At 45.3% G+C, this 20175-nt stretch overlaps 1 protein-coding gene across 1 annotated transcript in view; it reads left to right on the top strand.

Annotated features, from left to right (window-relative positions):
- The window catches only part of LOC110153503 (cilia- and flagella-associated protein 251-like), a 19799-nt gene extending 102 nt beyond the window's left edge, over nt 1-19697 (top strand). Inside the window, exons 1-14 of the mRNA XM_055151427.1 lie at nt 1-3; nt 1340-1395; nt 2836-3013; nt 4925-5116; nt 6006-6066; nt 6234-6274; nt 6528-6535; nt 6721-6751; nt 9774-10404; nt 12174-12285; nt 13404-13579; nt 17402-17454; nt 17539-17596; nt 19492-19697. The exon at nt 1-3 is cut by the window's left edge and continues 102 nt beyond it. Coding sequence (XP_055007402.1) covers nt 1-3; nt 1340-1395; nt 2836-3013; nt 4925-5116; nt 6006-6066; nt 6234-6274; nt 6528-6535; nt 6721-6751; nt 9774-10404; nt 12174-12285; nt 13404-13579; nt 17402-17454; nt 17539-17565 — 1569 coding nt within the window. The 3' untranslated portion in view covers nt 17566-17596; nt 19492-19697. The remainder of the gene's footprint in view (nt 4-1339; nt 1396-2835; nt 3014-4924; nt 5117-6005; nt 6067-6233; nt 6275-6527; nt 6536-6720; nt 6752-9773; nt 10405-12173; nt 12286-13403; nt 13580-17401; nt 17455-17538; nt 17597-19491) is intronic.
- The last annotated feature ends 478 nt before the right edge of the window (nt 19698-20175 follow it).

Below are 20175 nucleotides of genomic sequence, written 5' to 3'. Positions count from 1 at the left end.
CAGGTAAAAACTGCACCTTTTTTTTACGCAAAACTTCACCGTAAGTCATTTTCAGATTTTTTTTCCCGCCGATTTCCTCGTATTTTCTCCCGTTATTCCACACAAATCCACGTTATTACTGTTATATAATGCGTTAAATAAAGTATTCCTCGGTACAAACTGTTCTTTTTGTGTAATCGCGTCAAAAATCGTGACTAGGACGCGTAAAAGTGCATTTTTAAAGCGTTTATTCCGGTTTGTGCATCGTGACAGCGAAAGGACACAATGTTTCTGCGGCAGCGTGCTCCCAGAATGTCCCGTGAAGGAGCTTTAAAACCCACACACGTGCGCACGTCTTTCACGATCGGTTAAAAACTCGAATCGTATCGTTAAAACGTCGCAAGTCGCACGGAAATTGAATCTGAGACACGCTGCACGCCGTTGGATCCTACGTATTTTATTTTTATTTTTAAATTAATTTATTTTTTAAATAGTAGCCCACGTATACATTTATAACTGTTTTACGTGTTTTTTATTTTTATTTTATTTATTTTTTTTATTAATTAACTATGCAAAACTATTTAATTTTTTATTTCATGCAATATTTACATTTTTGCGCCGTTTTAAAGCTCCACTGTGTAACTTTTCCGGTGGAGTGTCCGTCAAAAACGCTTTTCTCTACGAAGATGTTGTTGTTTTGTCAGGAATGTTTCGCAGTGTGGCTTTAAAACTTTCTATCGTCATGGAGACCGAACCAGACGGAGTCACAGGTCAGATCTGTGGAGAGGCGACACCGCTCACAGTCACAATGAATGTTTTTCTAGGGATTTTTGAGTCCGGGTTTAGACCTAGTTTAGACCTGGTTTAGTCCTGGTTTAGTCCTGGTTTAGTCCTGGTTTAGTCCTGGTTTAGTCCTGGTTTAGACCTGGTTTAGTTCTGGTTTAGACCTGGTTTAGTCCTGGTTTAGTCCTGGTTTAGACCTGGTTTAGACCTGGTTTAGTCCTGGACCTGGTTTAGACCTGGTTTAGACCTGGTTTAGACCTGGTTTAGTCCTGGTTTAGACCTAGTTTAGACCTGGTTTAGTCCTGGTTTAGTCCTGTTTAGACCTGGTTTAGTCCTGGTTTAGTCCTGGTTTAGTCCTGGTTTAGACCTGGTTTAGTCCTGGTTTAGACCTGGTTTAGTCCTGGTAACAGGTTTAAAAACATTCATTGTGAGTGTGAGCGGTGTCGCCTCTCCACAGATCTGACCTGGACCTGTGTGTGGTTTGGTTTCCGTGGAGACAGAAGTTTTTCTTGCTCTGTGCCTGGAGGAAAGTGACTCAGTGCAGCTTTAAGAGTCTGAACGTGTCTTTGTGTCTCAGGTGGAAGGAGCCGACGGACAGTCCAGTCTACAGGACATTTACTCTGTGTGGAAGAGGTGCGCCCCTGCCACTGCACCTGCACTGCACCTGCACTGGCACTGCCACTGTCACTGCACTGCACTGACTGCACTGCACCTGTCACTGCACCTGCCACTGCACTGCCACTGACTGCCACTGCACTGCCTGCACTGCACTGCACACTGCCACTGTGCCACTGCACTGACTGCACTGCACTGCACTGCACTGCATCTGCCACTGCACCTGCACTGCACTGCACTGCACTGCACTGCCACCTGCCACTGCACCTGCACCCTGCCACTGCACCTGCCACTGCACTGCACTGCTGCACCTGCCACTGCACCTGCACCACTGCACCTGCCACTGCACTGCCACTGCACTGCCACTGCACTGCACCTGCCACTGCACCTGCCACTGCACCTGCCACTGCACCTGTCACTGCACCTGTCACTGCACTGCACTGTCACTGCACTGCCACTGCACCTCACTGTCACTGCACCTGTCACTGCACTGCACTGCACTGCACACCCACTGCACCTGTGCACTGCACTGCCTGCCACTGCACTGCACTGCACTGCACTGCACACTGCCCACTGTCACTGCACCTGACACTGCACTGCACCACTGCACCTGCACTGCACTGTCACTGCACTGCACTGCACTGCACTGCACTGCCACTGTCACCACTGCACACTGCACTGCACACTGCACCTGCACTGCACTGCCTGCCACTGCACTGCACCTGCCACTGCACCTGTCACCACTACTGTCACTGTCACTGCACTGCCACTGCATCTGACCACTGCACCTGTCACTGCACCTGCCACTGCACCTGTCCACTGCACCTGCCACTGCACCTGTCACTGCACCTGCCACTGCTCCTGACCACTGCACCCGTCTCTGCACCTGACACTGCACCTGTCACTGCACCTGCCACTGCTCCTGACACTGCACTTCATAAACCATTTAAAAACAAGTTTTAGACCAGGTCTAGACTTGGTCTAGACCTGGTTTAGACCAGAATATAGACCAGATACAGACCAGATTTAGACCAGGTTTAGACCAGGTTTAGACCAGGTTTAGACCAGGATTAGACCAGGATTAGACTGGGTTTAGTCCAAGTTTAGACCATCTTAAATCCTGGTTTAGACTGGGTTTAGTCCGCATGTTTAGACCACCTTAAGTCCTTGTTTAGACCAGATTTAGACTGAGTCTAGACTCAGTCTAGACCAGGTCTAGACCGGGTTTAGTCCAGGATTAGTCCGGGCGGGAAAAGGCTCAGACGATCAGACAGTGAGTTTATTCAGTGAAATGAAGCTTTCAAAAACAAGACCGAGTGTGAACCCTTCACAGGACTAAACCAGGACTAAACCAGGACTAAACCAGGGTTAAAACTGGACTAAAACCAGGACTAAAATTCAGATCAAACTTCGTGTAAATAAAGTTTTTTGTTTTGTTTGTTTTCTTTGGTGTTTCAGACTGAGTCCTGCGGCTCTGGGGACAAACGGAGACATGAGTCCAGCAGAGGGCGCAGGGACCGGACCGGAGTCTGAACCCGGGTCTGGACTGGGATCTGGACCGGAGTCTGAACCCGGGTCTGGACTGGGATCTGGACCGGGGTCTGAACCGGAGTCTGGACCGAGGATAGACCATGAGGTGAGACTCAGTTTAGTCCAGTGTCGATCTTTGCCCAGGATTCAGACTCGGTTCTTGGTCCGGACTTGGATCTTGGTTCAGACTCAGGTCTTGATTTGGGACCACAGCCTCCAGGTTTAGACCAGGTTTAGAGCAGATTTAGTCCAGGTTTAGACCAGGTTTTAGACCCAGGATTTAGTCAGGTTTAATCCAGATTTAGACCAGGTTTAGAGCAGATTTAGTCCAGGTTTAGACCAGGTTTAGACCAGGTTTTAGGTTTAGTCCAGTTTTTGTCCAGGTTTAGTCCAGGTTTAGACCAGGTTTAGACCAGATTTAGACCAGGTTTAGTCCAGGTTTAGACCAGGTTTAGACCAGGTTTAGTCCAGGTTTAGACCAGGTTTAGACCAGGTTTAGTCCAGGTTTAGTCCAGGTTTAGTCCAGGTTTAGACAGGTTTAGACAGGTTTAGTCAGGTTTGTCCAGGTTTAGTCCAGGTTTAGTCCAGGTTTAGACCAGGTTTAGACCAGGTTTTAGTCCAGGTTTAGTCCAGTTTTGTCCAGGTTTAGGTCCAGGTTTAGACCAGGTTTAGTCAGGTTTAGTCAGGTCCAGGTTTTAGTCAGGTTTAGACCAGGTTTCCAGACAGGTTTTAGTCCAGGTTTGACCGGTTAGTCCAGGTTTAGACAGGTTTAGTCCAGGTTTCCAGGTTTAGACCAGGTTTAGACAGGTTTTAGTCCAGGTTTAGTCCAGGTTTTTGTCCAGGTTTAGTCCAGGTTTAACCGTTTATCCATTTTTTTTAACCAGACCAGGTTTAGTCCCATTTAGTCCAGATTTTTCCAGGGTCCAGGTTTTTTAGATAGGTTTAGACTAAGTTTGTTTAGTCCAGGTTTTTTGTGTTTTGTTTAGACCAGGAGGATTGGTCCAGGAGACCAGGTTTAGTCCAGGTTTAGACCAGGTTTAGACCGGTTTAGTCCGGGTTTAGCCGTTTGGTTTAGCCAGTTAGTCCAGGACCAGGTTTAGTCCAGGTTTTGTCCGTTTAGGAACCAATTCTAGGTTTAGACCAGGTTTAGTCCAGGTTTTTTCAGGTTTAAGGTTTCCGTTCTAGTCCAGTTTAGTCGGTTTCAGGTTAGTCCAGGTTAGTCCATCAGGTTTAGTCCAGGACTAGACCAGGGTTTAGTCCAGGTTTTCCAGGTTTAGGTTTAGGTTTATCCAGGTTTAGACCAGGTTTAGATTGGTTTACCAGACAGGTTTAGTCCAGGTTTAGTCCGACCAGGTTTAGGAGGTTTAGTCAGGAGTCCAGGGTCCAGTTTTTAGTCCAGGTTTAGTCCAGGTTTCCAGGTTTAGTCCAGGTTTAGTCCAGGTTTCAGGTTTAGTCCAGGTTTAGTCCAGGTTTAGAGGTTTAGTCCAGGTTTAGTCCAGGGTTTAGACCAGGTTTAGTCCAGGTTTAGTCCAGGTTTACCAGTTTAGACCAGGTTTAGGGTTTACCAGTTTAGTCCAGGTTTAGTCCCAGGTTTAGACCTAGGTTTCCAGACCAGGTCCAGGGTTTAGACCAGGGAATTAGACCAGGTTAGACCAGGTTTAGACCAGTTTAGTCCAGGTTTTGTCCAGGTTTAGTCCAGGTTTTAGTCCAGGTTTAGTCCAGGTTTAGACCAGGTTTAGTCCAGGTTTACTCCAGGTTTAGATTCTGCAGAACAACACAAAGGTTCCTCACGGGGCTTTAGAGTTGCTCCTTCTGGTTTCCATGGAGATTTTACTGGTTGTTGAGAAATGTTCCACAGTGTGAAATCAAACAGATTTATCTCAGATTTCAGTTGATATAAAGTTTGATAAATTTATTGAAATGTTTTAGACCCGGAGCAGGTCGAGTCCCGCTTCATTTTCTGCTTTTTAAAAAAATTTGAAACGTTGGAAAAAAAAGTTTGATTTTGTGTTTTGAGGCTGAAGCTCCAGACGAGGACTCCGCCCAAACAGAGGACTGTGAGGAGACCGTGGTCCCAGCGCGAGACCTGAGCCCGGACCAGGATCCAAGTCCGGACCAGGATCCAAGTCCGGACCAGGAGCCAAGTCCGGACCAAGAGCCAAGTCTGGACAAAGATCTCAACCAGGAGCAGGACCCTGAACCAGAGGAGGTACAAGAAAGGACGAGAGGGCATCTGACGCACAAGTTTAGACCAGGTTTAGTCCAGGTTTAGTCCGGGTTTAGTCCGGGTTTAGTCCACGTTTAGTCCAAGTTTAGTCCAGTTTAGTCCTGAGTCCAGTTTAGTCCAGGTTTAGTCCAGGTTTAGTCCAGTCCAGGTTGAGTCCAGGTTGAGTCCAAGTTTAGTCCAGGTTTAGTCCGGGTTAGTTTTAGTCCACGGGTTGTTAGTCCGGGTTTAGTCCAGGTTTAGTCCAGGTTTAGTCCAAGTTAGTCCAAGTTTAGTCCAGGTTTAGTCCAGGTTTAGTCCAGGTTTAGTCCAGGTTTAGTCCAGGTTTAGTCCAGGTTTAGTCCAGGTTTAGTCCAGGTTTAGTCCAGGTGTTTAGTCCAGGTTTTAGTCCAGGTTTTAGTCCAGGTGGTTTAGTTCCGGTTTAGTCCGGTTTAGTCCTGGTTTAGTCCAGGTTTAGTCCTGGTTTAGTCCTGGTTTAGTCCAGGTTTAGTTTTAGTTTAGGTTAGTGGTTTAGGTTTAGTCCGGGTTTAGTCCGGGTTTAGTCCAGGTTTAGTCCAGGTTTAGTCCAGGTTGAGTCCAGGTTGAGTCCAGGTTTAGACCGGGTTTAGTCCGGGTTTAGTCCAAGTTTAGTCCAGGTTTAGTCCAGGTTTAGTCCAGGTTGAGTCCAGGTTGAGTCCAGGTTGAGTCCAAGTTTAGTCCTGGTTTAGACCTGTTTAGACCTGGTTTAGTCCTGGTTTAGACCTGGTTTAGTCCTGGTTTAGTCCTGGTTTAGTCCAGGTTTAGTCCAGGTTTAGTCCTGGTTTAGTCCTGGTTTAGTCCAGGTTTAGTCCAGGTTTAGTCCTGGTTTCATCTGACTGTGTGATTTGATTGACAGGAGGCCAAAGCTGAACCGACCAATGAAACTCCAGCAGAGACTGAAGCTCCTCCCCCTGAAGGTACGAATTGAACCAGGACTAAACCAGGACTAAACCAGGTCTAAACCAGGTCTAAACCAGGTTTAAACCAGGACTAAACCAGGTCTAAACCAGGACTAAACCAGGACTAAACCAGGACTTAAACTGGTCTCAACTAATAGTGGTTTTATGTTTGTTCTCGTTTTCAGATCCTGCAGACGAACAAACTCCAGAGACCAACGAGGACGAGGTGAGATGGATTTAAAACGACTGGTTTAGTCCTGGTCGAGTCCTGGTTTAGACCTGGTTTAGACCTGGTTTAGACCTGGTTTAAGAGTCCTGGTTTTTTAGTCTGGTTTAGTGGTTTAGTCCTGGTCGAGTCCTGGTCGAGTCCTGGTTTAGACCTGGTTTAGACCTGGTTTAGTCCTGGTTTAGACCTGGTTTAGTCCAGAGTTTTTGTTTCTTTCTGAGGTGGTTTTAGATGAATATTTGTCTGTTTTCAGGAGTCCAGGTGCTCGGCTCTGACTCTGACGCTGAGTCCAGAGGATGAAGAAGAGGAGAAGAAGGAGGAGGAGAAAAAAGAGGAGGAGACGAAGGCCCAGGAGGAGGAGCAGCAGGAGGAGCAGGAGGAGCAGGAGGAGCAGAGGAGAGGAGCAGGAGGAGCAGGAGGAGCAGAGGGAGGAGCAGGAGGAGCAGGAGGAGCAGGACTCTGGTCTCACAGACTCTGGTGAGCAGGAGGAGGAGCAGGAGGAGCAGGAGGAGGAACAGGAGGAGCAGGAGGAGGAGCAGGAGGAGCAGGAGGAGAGAGAGGAGGCAGGAGCAGGAGGAGAGGAGGAGAGGAGGAGGAGCAGGAGGAGCAGGAGGAGCAGGAGGAGGAGCAGAGGAGCAGGGAGGAGCAGGAGGAGCAGGAGGAGGAGCAGGAGGAGGAGGAGGCAGGAGGGAGGAGGAGGAGCAGGAGGAGCAGGAGCCAGGAGGAGCAGGAGGCAGAGGAGGAGCAGGAGGAGCAGAGGAGAGCAGACGAGGAGCAGGAGAGGAGAGCAGAGGGAGCAGAGGGAGGAGAGGAGCAGGAGGGAGCAGAGGAGAGCAGGAGAGAGGAGAGAGGAGCAGAGAGGAGGGAGGAGCAGGAGGAGGAGCGAGGAGCAGGAGGGAGCAGGAAGGAGGAGCAGAGAGGAGGAGCAGGAGCAGGAGGAGCAGGAGCAGGAGGACAGGAGGAGCAGGAGGAGGAGCAGGAGCAGGAGAGAGGAGCAGGAGGAGGAAGCAGGAGGAGCAGGAGGAGCAGGAGGAGGAGAGGGAGGAGCAGAGGAGCAGGGACTCTGGTCTCACAGACACAGACTCTGGTCTCACAGACTCGGGTCTCACAGACTCGGGTCTCACAGACTCGGTCTCACAGAGTCTCACAGACCTCTGGTCTCACAGACTCGAGTCTCACAGACTCGGGTCTCACAGACTCGGGTCTCACAGACTCGGTCTCACAGACTCGGTCTCACAGACTCGGGTCTCACAGACTCGGGTCTCACAGACTCTGGTCTCACAGACTCTGGTCTCACAGACTCTGGTCTCACAGACTCGGGTCTCACAGACTCGGGTCTCACAGACTCACAGACTCGGGTCTGAGGGACGAGGTGAAGTCTGAGAACAAACGAAGTGATTCTGAACAAACTCAGACGTTTGTTTGAATCAGTCAAATAAAATCACTGATGTGGAGTCAAAAAACTGTCAAAAATATTCACGCGCTGAAGAGAGAAATCCACCTCAGTCCTGGTCTCAGTCCTGGTCTCAAGTCCTGGTCTCAGTCCTGGTCTCAGTCCTGGTCTCAGTTCTGGTCTCAAGTCCTGGTCTCAGTCCTGGTCAGTTCTGTCTGGTCTCCTGTCTCAGTCCTGGTCTCAGTCCTGGTCTCAAGTCCTGGTCTCAGTCCTGGTCTCAGTCCTGGTCTCAAGTCCTGGTCTCAAGTCCTCCTGGTCTCAGTCCTGGTCTGGTTCTGGTCTCGGTCCTGGTCTCAGTCCTGGTCTAGTCCTGGTCTCAGTCCTGGTCTGGTCCTGGTCCTGGTCCTGGTCTCAGTCCTGGTCTCAGTCCTGGTCTCAGTCCTGGTCTCAAGTCCTGGTCTCCTGGTCCTGGTCTCTCTCTCAGTCCTGGTCTCAGTCCTGGTCTCACTCTGGTCCTGGTGTCAAGTCCTGGTCTCAGTCTGGTCTCAGTCCTGGTTGGTCCTGGTCTCAGTCCTGGTCTCAGTTCTGGTCTCGTCTGGTCTCGGAGTCTGGTCTGGTTCTGGTCTCAGTCCTGGTCTCAAGTCTGGTTCAGTCTGGTCTCAGTCCTGGTCTCAGTTCTGGTCAGTCCTGGTCTCAGTCTGGTCTCAGTCCTGGTCCTGGTTTCCGGTCTCAGTTCTGGTCCTGGTTCCGGTCTCAGTCCTGGTGTCTGGTCCTGGTCTGGTCTGGTCTGGTTCTGGTTCAGTCCTGGTCTTCCTGGTCTGGTCTGGGTCTCACGTTCTGGTTCTCAAGTCTGGTCTCAAGTCTGGTCTCAGTCCTGGTCCTGGTTCCGGTCTCAGTTCTGGTCTGGTTCCTGTCCTGGTTCTCGGTCTGGTCTCGGTCCTGGTCTGGTCTAGTCCTGGTCTCAGTCTGGTCTCAGTCTGGTCTCAGTCCTGGTCTCAGTCCTGGTCTCAGTCCTGGTCTCAGTCTGGTTCCCGTCTCAGTCCTGGTCCTGGTTCGGTCTCAGTCCGGTCTCGGTCCTGGTCAGTCGGTCTCGGTCCTGGTCTCAGTGGTCTCAGTCCTGGTCTCAGTCTGGTCTGGTCCTGGTCTCTGGTCTCAGTCCTGGTCTCGCTTGGTCTCAGTCTGTCTGGTCCTGGTCTCAGTCCTGGTCTCAGTCTGGTCTCTGGTCTCTGGTCTCAGTCTGGTTCTCAGTCCTGGTCTCAGTCCTGGTCTCAGTCCTGGTCCTGGTCTCAGTCTGGTCTCAGTCCTGGTCTCAGTCCTGGTCTCTTCCTGGTCTCAGTCCTGGTCTGTTCTGGTCTCAGTCTGGTCTCAGTCCTGGTCTCAAGTCCTGGTCTCAGTCCTGGTCTGGTTCCGGTCTCAGTCCTGGTCCTGGTTCCGGTCTCAGTCTTGGTCTCAGTCCTGGTCCTGGTCTGGTTCCAGTCTCAGTTCTGGTCTCAATCCTGGTCTCAGTCCTGGTCCTGGTTCTGGTCTCAGTCCTGGTCTCAGTTCTGGTCTCAGTCCTGGTCTCAGTTCTGGTCTCAATCCTGGTCTCAGTCCCGGTCTGGTTCCGGTCTGGTTCCAGTCTGGTTCTGGTCTCAGTCCTGGTCTAGTTCTGGTCTGATTCTGGTCTGGTTCTGGTCTCAGTTCTGGTCTGGTTCTGGTCTGGTTCTGGTCTCAGTTCTGGTCTGGTTCTGGTCTGGTTCTGGTCTAGTTCTGGTCTCTGGTCTAGTTCTGGTCTCAGTCCTGGTCTAGTTCTGGTCTCAGTCCTGGTCTAGTTCTGGTCTGGTCCTGGTCTAGTTCTGGTCCTGGTCTAGTTGGTCTGGTTCTGGTCTCAGTTCTGGTCTGGTCCTGGTCTAGTTCTGGTCTGGTTCTTGGTCTCAGGCCTGGTCCTGAGACCAGGACTGAGACCAGAACCAGACCAGAACCAGACTGAGACCAGAACCAGGACTGAAAATGGTTTTAGTCCTGGTTTAGTCCTGCAAGTGAAATTTAAAACCTAAAAAAACTGTCAAACCAAGAAAAAAAAATAAAAATCTTAAAGTAAAGACGCGGTTTGTGTCGTGTTTTCAGCGGCGCCGGAGCCAGAGGAGCCAGAGGAGGCCAGCCAGAGGAGCCAGAGGAGGAGCCAGAGGAGCCGTCAAAGGAGCCAGAGGAGCCAGAGGAGCCAGAGGAGCCAGAATCCACCGTCGTAAACACCTGCGCCGAAGAAAACACCGGAAAGAGGAAGAGAAAGAAGAAAAAACGACAGAAAACTCAACCGGAAACGTGCGAAGAGGAAGAGGAAGAGGAGAGTCCGACGAAGAAGAGGAGAGAGGAAGAGGAGAGGAGGAGGAGGAAGAGGAGGAGAAGAAGAAGAGGAGAGAGGAAGAGGAGGAGGAAGAGGAGGAGAAGAAGAAGAGTCCGGGCGCAGACGACGAGACGGGAGAACGAGCGGCGAAAAAACGTAAAAACAAAAAGAGGAAAAGAAAAGACGCGAGCGGAGAGAGAGACGAGGACGAGGAGGAGGAGGAGAAACGAGCGAACGCAGAGACGCCGGCGAAGAAGCGAAAGAACAAAAAGAAAGAAAACGAAGAAACGACGGAGAAAACGACAGAAGGAGAGGAAACGGTGAAAAAAAAGAAGAAGAAAAAGAAGAAGGAGGAGAGAGAAGAAGAGCAGTGTGACGCGCCGCCAGCAGAGGGCGCAACAGAACTGTCCACAGGTCTGTGATCCGGGTTTAGACCTGGTTTAGTCCTGGTTTAGTCCTGGTTTAGTCCTGGTTTAGACCTGGTTTAGTCCTGGTTTAGACCTGGTTTAGACCTGGTTTAGTCTGGTTTAGTCCTGGTTTACCTGGTTTAGACCTGGGTCCTGGTTTAGACCTGGTTTAGTTCCTGGTTTAGTCCTGGTTTAGTCCTGGTTTTCTGGTTTAGTCCTGGTTTAGTCCTGGTTTAGACCTGGTTTAGTCCTGGTTTAGTCCTGGTTTAGACCTGGTTTAGTCCTGGTTTAGTCCTGGTTTAGACCTGGTTTAGACCTGTTTAGTCCTGGTTTAGACCTGGTTTAGTCCTGGTTTAGACCTGGTTTAGACCTGGTTTAGTCCTGGTTTAGTCCTGGTTAGTCCTGGTTTAGACCTGGTTTAGTCCTGGTTTAGACCTGGTTTAGTCCTGGTTTAGTCTGGTTTAGACCTGGTTTAGTTCTGGTTTAGTCCTGGTTTAGTCCTGGTTTAGACCTGGTTTAGACCTGGTTTAGTCCTGGTTTAGTCCTGGTTTAGACCTGGTTTAGTCCTGGTTTAGTCCTGGTTTAGTCCTGGTTTAGTCCTGGTTTAGACCTGGTTTAGTCCTGGTTTAGACCTGGTTTAGACCTGGTTTAGTTTAGACCTGGTTTAGACCTGGTTTAGTCCTGGTTTAGACCTGGTTTAGTCCTGGTTTAGTCCTGGTTTAGTCTGGTTTTAGTTTAGACCTGGTTTAGTTTAGTCCTGGTTTAGTCCTGGTTTTAGACCTGGTTTAGTCCTGGTTTAGTCCTGGTTTAGACCTGGTTTAGTCCTGGTTTAAGACCTGGTTTAGACCTGTTTTAGTCCTGGTTTAGACCTGGTTTAGTCCTGGTTTAGTCCTGGTTTAGACCTGGTTTAGTCCTGGTTTAGTCCTGGTTTAGAGTCCTGGTTTAGACCTGGTTTAGTCCTGGTTTAGACCTGGTTTTAGACCTGGTTTAGTCCTGGTTTAGTCCTGGTTTAGACCTGGTTTAGTCCTGGTTTAGACCTGGTTTAGACCTGGTTTAGACCTGGTTTAGTCCTGGTTTAGTCCTGGTTTAGACCTGGTTTAGACCTGGTTTAGTCCTGGTTTATCCTGGTTTAGACCTGGTTTAGTCCTGGTTTAGTCCTGGTTTAGACCTGGTTTAGTCCTTTTAGACCTGGTTTAGTCCTGGTTTAGTCCTGGTTTAGACCTGGTTTAGACCTGGTTTAGTCCTGGTTTAGTCCTGGTTTAGTCCTGGTTTAGTCCTGGTTTAGTCCTGGTTTAGTCCTGGTTTAGTCCTGGTTTAGTCCTGGTTTAGTCTGGTTTAGACCTGGTTTAGACCTGGTTTAGACCTGGTTTAGTCCTGGTTTAGTCCTGGTTTAGTCCTGGTTTAGACCTGGTTTAGTCCTGGTTTAGTCTGGTTTAGACCTGGTTTAGACCTGGTTTAGTCCTGGTTTAGTCCTGGTTTAGTCTGGTTTAGACCTGGTTTAGACCTGGTTTAGACCTGGTTTAGACCTGGTTTAGTCCTGGTTTAGACCTGGTTTAGTCCTGGTTTAGACCTGGGTTTAGTCCTGGTTTAGACCTGGTTTAGTCCTGGTTTTGACCTGGTTTTAGTCCTGGTTTAGTCCTGGTTTAGACCTGGTTTAGACCTGGTTTTAGTCCTGGTTTTAGACCTGGTTTAGACCTGGTTTAGACCTGGTTTAGTCCTGGTTTAGACCTGGTTTAGTCCTGGTTTAGTCTCAGTGTTGTTCTGTTTTTCCTGCAGGTGTCGCTGTTCAGCCCAAAAAGAAAAATCGAAACAGAAACAAACCGAGTCGACAGAAACGACTCAGACTGAAAGAAAAACTCAAGAACGAAACTGTGACCCCGACCGCCCTGTACGACCTCTGACCCTCTGACCTGACCCTCTGACCTCCTCTGACCCTCTGACCTCCTCTGACCTCCTCTGACCCTCTGACCTCCTCTGACCCCCTCTGACCCTCCTCTGACCCTCTGACCTCCTCTGACCCTCTGACCTCCTCTGACCCCCCTCCTCTGACCCTCTGACCTCCTCTGACCCTCTGAACCCTCCTCTGACCCTCCTCTGACCCTCCTCTGACCTCCTCTGACCTCCTCTGACCCTCTGACCCCCTCTGACCCTCCCTGACCTTCTGACCTCTGACCTCCTCTGACCCTCCTCTGACCCTCTGACCTCTGACCCTCTGACCCTCTGACCCCTCTGACCCTCTGACCTCCTCTGACCCTCCTCTGACCCTCCTCTGACCCCTCTGACTCTCCTCTGACCTCCTCTCCTCTGACCCTCCCTGACCTCTGACCCTCCTCTGACCTCCTCTGACCCTCTGACCCCCTCTGACCCTGTGACCCCCTCTGACCTCCTCTGACCCCCTTCTGACTCTTCCTCTGACCCTCCTCTGACTGACCTCCTCTGACCCTCTGACCTCCTCTGACCCTCCCTCCTCTGACTCTCTGACCCTTTGACCCTCCTCTGACCCTCTGACCCTCCTCTGACTCTCCTCTGACCCTCTGACTCTCCTCTGACCCTCTGACCCTCCTCTGACCCTCCTCTGACCCCTCTGAACCTCTCTGACCTTCTCTGACCTCCTCTGACCTCCTCTGACCCTCTCCTCCTCTGACCTTCTCTGACCTCCTCTGACCTCCTCTGACCCTCTGACCTCCTCTGACTCCTCTGACCTCCTCTGACCTCCTCTGACCCTCTCTGACCTCCTCTGACCCTCTGACCTCCTCTGACCCTCTCTGACCCTCTGACCTCCTCTGACCCTCCTCTGACTCCTCTGACCTCCTGACCTTTGACCCTCCTCTGACCCTCTGACCCTCCTCTGACCCTCTGACTCCTCTGACCTCCTCTGACCTCCTCTGACCTCCCTGACCTTTGACCCTCCTCTGACCCTCTGAACCCTCCTCTGACCTCCTCTGACCCTCTGACCCTCTGACCCTCTGACCCTTTGACCTCTGACCCTGTTCTTCTTCGTGGCAGGAGTAAAGTTTTGGAGCCCGAAAAAGCGAAGAAAAAGAAAAGTGTGTTTTCCCCGGAGCGTCCAGAGGAGGCGCCGCGTGAACAGAAGAAAAACAAGAAGAAGAAGAAACAACAACAACAACAACAACAGAAGCAAACTGTGACACAAGACGACCAGCAGAGGGCGACGAGTACCAGTCAGTACTACAAATACTACTACAAATACTACTACAAATACTACTACAAATACTACTACTACTACTGAGGGCGACGAGTACCAGTCAGTACTACAAATACTACTACAAATACTACTACAATACTACTACAAATACTACTACAAATACTACTACAAATACTACTACTACTACTGAGGGCGACGAGTACCAGTCAGTACTACAAATACTACTACAAATACTACAAATACTACTACAAATACTACTACTACTACTGAGGGCGACGAGTACCAGTCAGTACTACAAATACTACTACAAATACTACTACTACTACTGAGGGCGACGAGTACCAGTCAGTACTACAAATACTACTACAAAAACTACTACAAATACTACTACTACTGAGGGCGACGAGTACCAGTCAGTACTACAAATACTACTACAAATACTACTACAAATACTACTACAAATACTACTACATACAGTCTACGAAATACTACTACAAATACTACTACAAATACTACTACTACTGAGGGCGACGAGTACCAGTCAGTACTACAAATACTACTACAAATACTACTACAAATACTACTACTACTGAGGGCGACGAGTACCAGTCAGTACTACAAATACTACTACAAATACTACTACAAATACTACTACAAATACTACTACTACTGAGGGCGACGAGTACCAGTCAGTACTACAAAACTACTACTACTACAAATACTACTACAAATACTACTACTACTGAGGATGACGAGTACAAGTCAGTACTACAAATACTACTACAAATACTACTACAAATACTACTACTACTACAGAGGGCGACGAGTACAAGTCAGTACTACAAATACTACTACAAATACTACTACAAATACTCCTACAAATACTACTACAAATACTACTACAAATACTACTACAAATACTACTACTACTACTGAGGATGACGAGTACAAGTCAGTACTACAAATACTACTACAAATACTACTACAAATACTACTACTACTACAGAGGGCGACGAGTACAAGTCAGTACTACAAATACTACTACAAATACTACTACAAATACTACTACAAATACTACTACTACTGAACGAGTACTACTACAATACTACTACAAATACTATACTACTACAAAAACTACAAATACTACAAATATACTACTACAAATACTACTACAAATACTACTACTACTACTGAGGCGACGAGTACAAGTACAAGTACTACTATAATACTACTACACTACTACTACTACTACTACTACAGAGGGCGACGAGTACAAGTCAGTACTACAAATACTACTACAAATACTACTACTACTACAGAGGGCGACGAGTACAAGTCAGTACTACAAATACTACTACAAATACTACTACAAATACTACTACTACTACTGAGGGCGACGAGTACAAGTCAGTACTACAAATACTACTACAAATACTACTACAATACTACTACTACTACTGAGGGCGACGAGTACAATCAGTACTACTACAAAGTACTACTACTACTACTACTACTACTACTACAAATACTACTAACTACTACTACTACTACTACTGAGGGCGACGAGTACCAGTCAGTACTACAAATACTACTACAAATACTACTACTACTACTACTACTACTACTACTACTACTTAAGTACTACAAATACTACTACAAAACTACTACTACAAATACTACTACTACTAACTACTACTACTACTACTACTACTACAGATGGCGACGAGTACCAAGTCAGTACTACAAATACTACTACAAATACTACTACTACTACTACTACTACTACTACTGAGGGCGACGAGTACCATCAGTACTACAAATACTACTACAAATACTACTACACTACTACTACTACTACTACAGATGGCGACGAGTACCAATCAGTACTACTAACTACTATACTACCTACAAATACTACTACAAATACTAACTACTACTACTACTACTACTAGAGGGCGACGAGTACCAGATCAGTACTACTACTACTACTATACTACTACTACTACTACTACTACTACTACTACTACTAATACTACTACTACTACTACTACTACTACTACTACTACAGACCTGGCGACGAGTTACAATCAGTACTGGTTTACTGGTTTAGTTCTGGTTTAGACTGGTTTTACTGGTTTATACTATGGTTTACTAACTGGTTTACTACTGGTTTAAGTTCTGGTTTATATACTGGTTTACTGGTTTACTACTACCTGGTTTATACTGGTTTATTACTACTGGTTTACTACTACTAGTTACTGGTTTACTGGTTTAGTCCTGGTTTACTACTGGTTTACTGGTTTACTGGTTTACTGGTTAGTCCTGGTTTAGTTCTGGTTTTCTAGGTTTAGTCTGGTTCTGGTTTAGTCTGGTTTAGTTCTGGTTTAGTTCTGGTTTTGGTTTAGTTTTCCTGGTTTAGTTCTGGTTTAGTCCTGGTTTACCTGGTTTAGTCCTGGTTTACCTGGTTCCTGGTTTAGTCCTGGTTTAGACCTGGTTTAGTTCTGGTTTACCTGGTTTACTGGTTTAGTTCTGGTTTAGTCCTGGTTTAGTTCTGGTTTAGTCCTGGTTTAGACCTGGTTTAGTTTCCTGGTTTAGTCCTGGTTTTCTGGTTTAGTTTAGTCCTGGTTTAGTTCTGGTTTAGTTCTGGTCCTGGTTTAGTTCTGGTTTAGTTCTGGTTTAGTCCTGGTTTAGTTCTGGGTGGTTTACCTGGTTTACCTGGTTTAGTCCTGGTTTAGACCTGGTTTAGTCCTGGTTTAGTCCTGGTTCCTGGTTTAGTTCTGGTTTTGGTTTAGTTTAGACCTGGTTTAGACCTGGTTTATCTGGTTTAGTTTAGTCCTGGTTTAGTCCTGGTTTAACCTGGTTTACCTGGTTTACCTGGTTTAGACCTGGTTTAGACCTGGTTTACCTGGTTTACCTGGTTTAGTCCTGGTTTAGTCCTGGTTTAGTTCTGGTTTACTGGTTTAGACCTGGTTTAGTCCTGGTTTAGTTCTGGTTTAGTCCTGGTTTAGTCCTGGTTTAGTCCTGGTTTAGTCCTGGTTTAGACCTGGTTTCCTGGTTTAGACCTGGTTTAGTTGTTCTGGTTTAGTTCTGGTTTAGACCTGGTTTACCTGGTTCCTGGTTTAGTCCTGGTTTAGTCCTGGTTTAGTTCTGGTTTTCTGGTTTAGTCTGGTTTACCTGGTTTAGTCCTGGTTTAGTCCTGGTTTAGTTCTGGTTTTCTGGTTTAGTTCTGGTTTTCCTGGTTTAGTTCCTGGTTTAGACCTGGTTTACCTGGTTTTCCTGGTTTTACTGGTTTCTGGTTTAGACCTGGTTTAGTCCTGGTTTAGTCCTGGTTTAGGTTTAGTTTCCTGGTTTAGTCCTGGTTTAGTTTAGACCTGGTTTAGATTCCTGGTTTAGTTTACCTGGACCTGGTTTAGTTCCTGGTTTAGTCCTGGTTTACGTTAGTTCTGGTTTTTCCTGGTTTAGTCCTGGTTTAGACCTGGTTTAGTTTACCTGGTTTACCTGGTTTAGTCCTGGTTTAGTCCTGGTTTAGTTTCCTGGTTTAGTTAGACCTGGTTTAGTCCTGGTTTTCTGGTTTAGACCTGGTTTAGACCTGGTTTAGTCCTGGTTTAGACCTGGTTTAGACCTGGTTTAGTCCTGGTTTAGTTTCCTGGTTTAGTCCTGGTTAGTCCTGGTTTAGTTCTGGTTTAGTCCTGGTTTAGTTCCCTGGTTTAGTCCTGGTTTAGTTTTCCTGGTTTAGGGTTTAGTCCTGGTTTAGTTTTCCTGGTTTAGTCCTGGTTTAGTCCTGGTTTAGTTCTGGTTCAGTGATTTTTCTCACATTTTTCATTTTTATTTATTTCAGAAAAGAATAAACCGGTGAAGGAGGCCGCAGCCGCACAAGCCACGACTTTTAAGGTAAAAACCAAATATCAACCACAAAAATAATTTAATAATTTAACCTAAGAAAATATTTTAGTTTTGTTTTTTTTCATTCTGCAGAAAAAGAAAAAGAAATTCCCCAAATGAAACGACAGAAAACACAAATGTGGATTCAAATGTGAGTGTTTGTGTGACTCTCCTGCGCCGCGTTCACATCTGAAGGTTTTTTAATTCTGAATTAAAAGTTCTGAATAAAATAATTTGGAATTAAAATATTCTCCTCAGAGTTTACGTGGAAATAATAATTCTGATTAATAATTCTGATTTGAGGTTTACGTGAAAAACTCCTGAAATCGTCTTTATTTAATTTGGCTCAACGTCTGGAGTGAGGAAGGTTCTGACTGGGTCCAGATCTAAACCGGTTCAGATCCAGATCTAAACCGGTTCAGATCCTGGTCCAAACTGGTTCAGAATCTGATCTAAACTTTGTACTGGCTAAACTGGTTCAGAACCTGGTCTAAACCTCACCCTGGGTCCAGGTCTAAACCGGTTTGGGTCCAGGTCTAAACCTCGTACCGGGTCCAGGTCTAAACCTCGTACCGGGTCCAGGTCTAAACCTCGTACCGGGTCCAGGTCTAAATGGGTTCAGATTCAGGTTTAAACCGGTTCAGATCTTGACCTAATTCTCGTACCCGGTCCAAGTCTTAAGGGTTCAGATCCTGGTCTAAACCGGTTCAGAATTTGGCCTAAATCTTGCACTGGGTCCAGGTCTAAACTGGTTCAGATCCTGGTCCAAACCTCGCCCTGGGTCTAGGTCGAGACCAGTTCCCACTTCGGAATTAAGTTAAATTCCGGATAATTATTTTCATTTTTTATTTAAGCGGAATACATTTTTATTCAGAATAAAATTATTTTTATTCAGAGTTAAATTATTCAGAGTTAAATTATTTTTATTCAGAGTTAAATTAATTTTTATTCGAGTTAAATAATTTTTAGTCACAATTAAATTATTTTTATTCACAGTTAAATTATTCCGAGTTAAATTATTTTTATTCCGAGTTAAATTATTTTTATTCACAGTTAAATTATTTTTATTCACAGTTAAATTATTCTGAGTTAAATTATTTTTATTCAGATTTAATTATTTTTATTCAGTGTTAAATTATTTTTAGTCAGAGTTAAATTATTTTTAGTCAGAGTTAAATTATTCAGAGTTAAATTATTTTTATTCAGAGTTAAGTTATACAGAGTTTGATTATTTTCATTCAGAGTTCAATTATTCAGAGTTAAATTATTTTTATTCAGAGTTAAATTATTTTTATTTAGTGTTCAATTATTTTTATTCAGAGTTAAATTATTTTTATTTAGTGTTCAATTATTTTCAATTATTCAGAGTTCAATTATTTTTATTCAGAGTTCAATTATTTTTATTCAGAGTTCAATTATTTTTATTCAGAGTTCAATTATTTTTATTCAGAGTTCAATTATTCAGAGTTCAATTATTTTTATTCAGAGTTCAGTTATTCAGAGTTAAATTATTTTTATTCAGAGTTAAATTATTTTTATTCAGAGTTAAATTATTTTTATTCAGAGTTAAATTATTCAGAGTTAAATTATTTTTATTCAGAGTTCAATTTTATTCAGAGTTAAATTATTTTTATTCAGAGTTAAATTATTTTTATTCAGAGTTAAATTATTTTTATTCAGAGTTAAATTATTTTTATTCAGAGTTAAATTATTTTTATTCAGAGTTAAATTATTTTTATTCAGAGTTAAATTATTTTTATTCAGAGTTAAATTATTTTGCTTCAGAGTTAAATTATTTTGATTCAGAGTTAAATTATTTTGATTCAGAGTTAAATTATTTTTATTCAGAGTTAAATTATTTTGCTTCAGAGTTAAATTATTTTGCTTCAGAGTTAAATAATTTTGATTCAGAGTTAAATTATTTTGATTCAGAGTTAAATTATTTTGCTTCAGAGTTAAATCTCTCGTGTGAACGTTGTGCAGTGAGGAAGGGCATCTGGAGGAAACGTTCACATTTTTCACTTGTATATTTTGTTTTTCTTTCAGTGACGCTTCTTTTCTCGACACTGGTCCAGTTCTGCCTCAGTCTCTTTTTCAACTCGAAGCTGTGAGTCTTATTTTTTTCACACTTGTTCCTGTTTTTTATGGGTTTTTGTGGTTAAAGTTCCGGAGCGTTTTTCTCTCTTTCTGTTTTTTTCCGTGTGAGTTTACAGATTTTCATTAAAAATCTTCTACGACACAAAAGCGACTCGTGTGTGACTCTTTTTGTGACAGAACAGATCAGAAAACAGACGCGTCCCACAGAAGATTTGAACATTTCCGAAAAGTAAAATAATTTAAACAAAGTCAAGATCACAACGAGCATCACTCACAAACAATTCTGTCTTTAATTATTTTATTATTTGTTATTATGAAAAGTCATTTTTATAATGACAATTTACACATTTATATGAGTCTTAATTCTGAATAAAACATTTTTAATTCTGAATAAAAATGAATTCCACTTTAAAAGTAAATGTAAACACTTAAGACCTAATGAAACTCACTTAGTCCTGGTTTAGTCCTGGTTTAGACCTGGTTCAGTCCTGGTTTAGTTCTGGTTTACACCTGGTTTAGTCCTGGTTTAGTCTGGTTTAGACCTGGTTAGTCTGGTTTAGTTCTGGTTTAGACCTGGTTTAGTTCTGGTTAGTTCTGGTTAGTCCTGGTTTAGACCTGGTTTAGTCCTGGTTT

This window comes from Boleophthalmus pectinirostris, unplaced genomic scaffold, assembly GCF_026225935.1.
Source record: "Boleophthalmus pectinirostris isolate CB_2022bp ecotype Guang Dong unplaced genomic scaffold, ASM2622593v1 HiC_scaffold_16, whole genome shotgun sequence".
Classification (NCBI taxonomy): domain Eukaryota; kingdom Metazoa; phylum Chordata; class Actinopteri; order Gobiiformes; family Gobiidae; genus Boleophthalmus; species Boleophthalmus pectinirostris.
The sequence above is the reverse complement of the archived record's forward strand: the minus strand, read 5'-3'. Positions and strand labels throughout refer to the sequence as shown.